The sequence below is a fragment of the Volvox carteri genome (assembly GCF_000143455.1).
Source record: "Volvox carteri f. nagariensis unplaced genomic scaffold VOLCAscaffold_30, whole genome shotgun sequence".
NCBI classification, from domain to species: domain Eukaryota; kingdom Viridiplantae; phylum Chlorophyta; class Chlorophyceae; order Chlamydomonadales; family Volvocaceae; genus Volvox; species Volvox carteri.
The window spans coordinates 1,093,869-1,095,846 of NW_003307573.1; the positions used below are offsets into that span (position 1 = coordinate 1,093,869).

At 53.6% G+C, this 1,978-nt stretch overlaps 1 protein-coding gene across 1 annotated transcript in view; it reads right to left on the reverse strand.

The window, feature by feature from the left end:
- The window catches only part of VOLCADRAFT_62675 (uncharacterized protein), a gene marked incomplete at both ends in the record, with an annotated part of 9,465 nt that overhangs the window by 1,593 nt on the left and 5,894 nt on the right, over positions 1–1,978 (reverse strand). The window contains 2 exons of the mRNA XM_002952552.1: positions 799–921; positions 1,363–1,470. Coding sequence (XP_002952598.1) covers positions 799–921; positions 1,363–1,470 — 231 coding nt within the window. The remainder of the gene's footprint in view (positions 1–798; positions 922–1,362; positions 1,471–1,978) is intronic.

Below are 1,978 nucleotides of genomic sequence, written 5' to 3' on the forward strand. Positions count from 1 at the left end.
CCCCGCCCCGTCCCCCCTCCCCGCCCTGAACGTTCAGTGTAGTTGACTACACTCCCAGCCACCCGGCCCTTCGACTAACCCTTCCAACAGCCAGCCCGTACACCCTGCAGCCTTATCACATTAGCATTGATGGATACAACCACAACAGCCACGTTGGCAAGTTAGGGGTCCAGGATTTGCTGACGGCTGCAACTAGCTGATCGCGGTTTGCTGTTTTGCCATGGCGGTGCTGGTACGGTGGTATGTAGCGATGGTGGTGGTGGGAACCGAGGCCGAGGGCCAACTCCAACTCCTCCCAACATTTCCCCCTTCCCTTCTCCGTAACACAGGCAAGCAGCCACTTGGGGAAGCTAATTAGCCAGGGGGGGTTCTATCTAAAATTAGGCCCCCGCCATCCGGAAGTCGGTGGCTGGCGTACGGATACATGTCTACGTTTCCACGGATACATGCATAGACCTTCATTTACGGCGGGGGGGTCGTACCGTCCCCTGTTTGCATGACATCCCACTGTTGCCATGCATGGCAGTTTACAACGGTATATATATATATATACATATATATACAAGTTAATCAATTTAATCAATCAACCAATATATTCATAAATTTGTGATAAATTGATTTAAAATGATTAACTTGTGGTACATTGATTAAATACTGCGATGGATGTTTTGCAAACACCATCTTGGCACCATATACGACATATTTTAGGGGCTGATCTGCTTTTTACGGGAGCGAGTCTATCACCGGAGCGAGCCTCACACGCAGACATACACACGCACGTACAGATAACACACATACACACATACATACATAAGCACGCACACACACACCAACCTTGAGATGCCTGGCTGCGGCGGTCAGCAGGATGTCGTACAAGGCACCGCTGCTACCACCCACCGCATTCCGTACGCATTTGGCCACCTACGGCTCACACACGCACAGAATGTCAGCAGCAGCAACGACATTTGACTAAAACCGCCGTGAACGGAAATCGGCAGTTGCAGCAGTAGCAGCAGCAGTAACAGAAGTAAGGCAGTAGTACTTGTTGGTACGTCATTTGTAATTGTAACAATGAGAGCGGTATAAAGCTGATCGCATTTCACCTCTGAAAGTGCTTTTAAGCGACAGTATCAGCGCCATGAACAAGAAAGCGAAGTTGCAGCATTACGACGTTGTACGACGAACAAACCCAGGACGACAAAGAAACCCAGGTCAAACTCGGCAAGAGGACTCTCAAGCCCAACCACAAAAAACTTCATTCGCACTCCCCCCTTTCCCCCCCCCCCACACACACACACAGTCCCTTTGTCCCCCTCATACCGCTGGAACCCCATGTCTGTGCCGTACCTGCAATGCAGCTACTGCCGGGGCGTATGCGGCAATACCCCCCTCCCCTCCCCCCTCCGGTAGCTCCCGGAGGAGGGCCGCGGCGGCCGCAGCCACAGTGGTCCCGCAGTCTCCGTCACCGACCTGCGGATGCCCCCGGGTGGTGTGGGGGGGGGGGTTGGGGGGGGGGGGTGGGTTGGGGGTAGGTTGGGGGTAGGGGAAAAGACGAACCACGAACGAGTGAAGCTGCTGCCAAGTGTACCAGACGTAGAACTGACCAGTAGGCGTTCTTGAAGGCGGCGACCTCGGGGTATATAATGATGACGACCGCGGAAACCTACCTACCTAGCCGCCAAGGCTAAAAAAGCGCGGAAGAAAAGCAGTAATGCCAAGCCGTAAAGAAGTAAAAGGTAGGTGTTGTGGCGGCGGAAAAGTAGTAACAAACTGATAACGTGAGCTGGAATAGAGTTTGCCGCCGGCCTAGCGGCGGCATTGACGAGGTTTGGCGAAGAACTGGCTGATTAGCTGGTAATAAAAAGCTGGTGATATGCAAGTGCTCCTCCCACCCCCCCCCCAAAAAACGCGCGACCGACCCGACCGACCCGACTATCCTAGTCCGACTAGCCGAACGACGCAACGCGATACACCGACC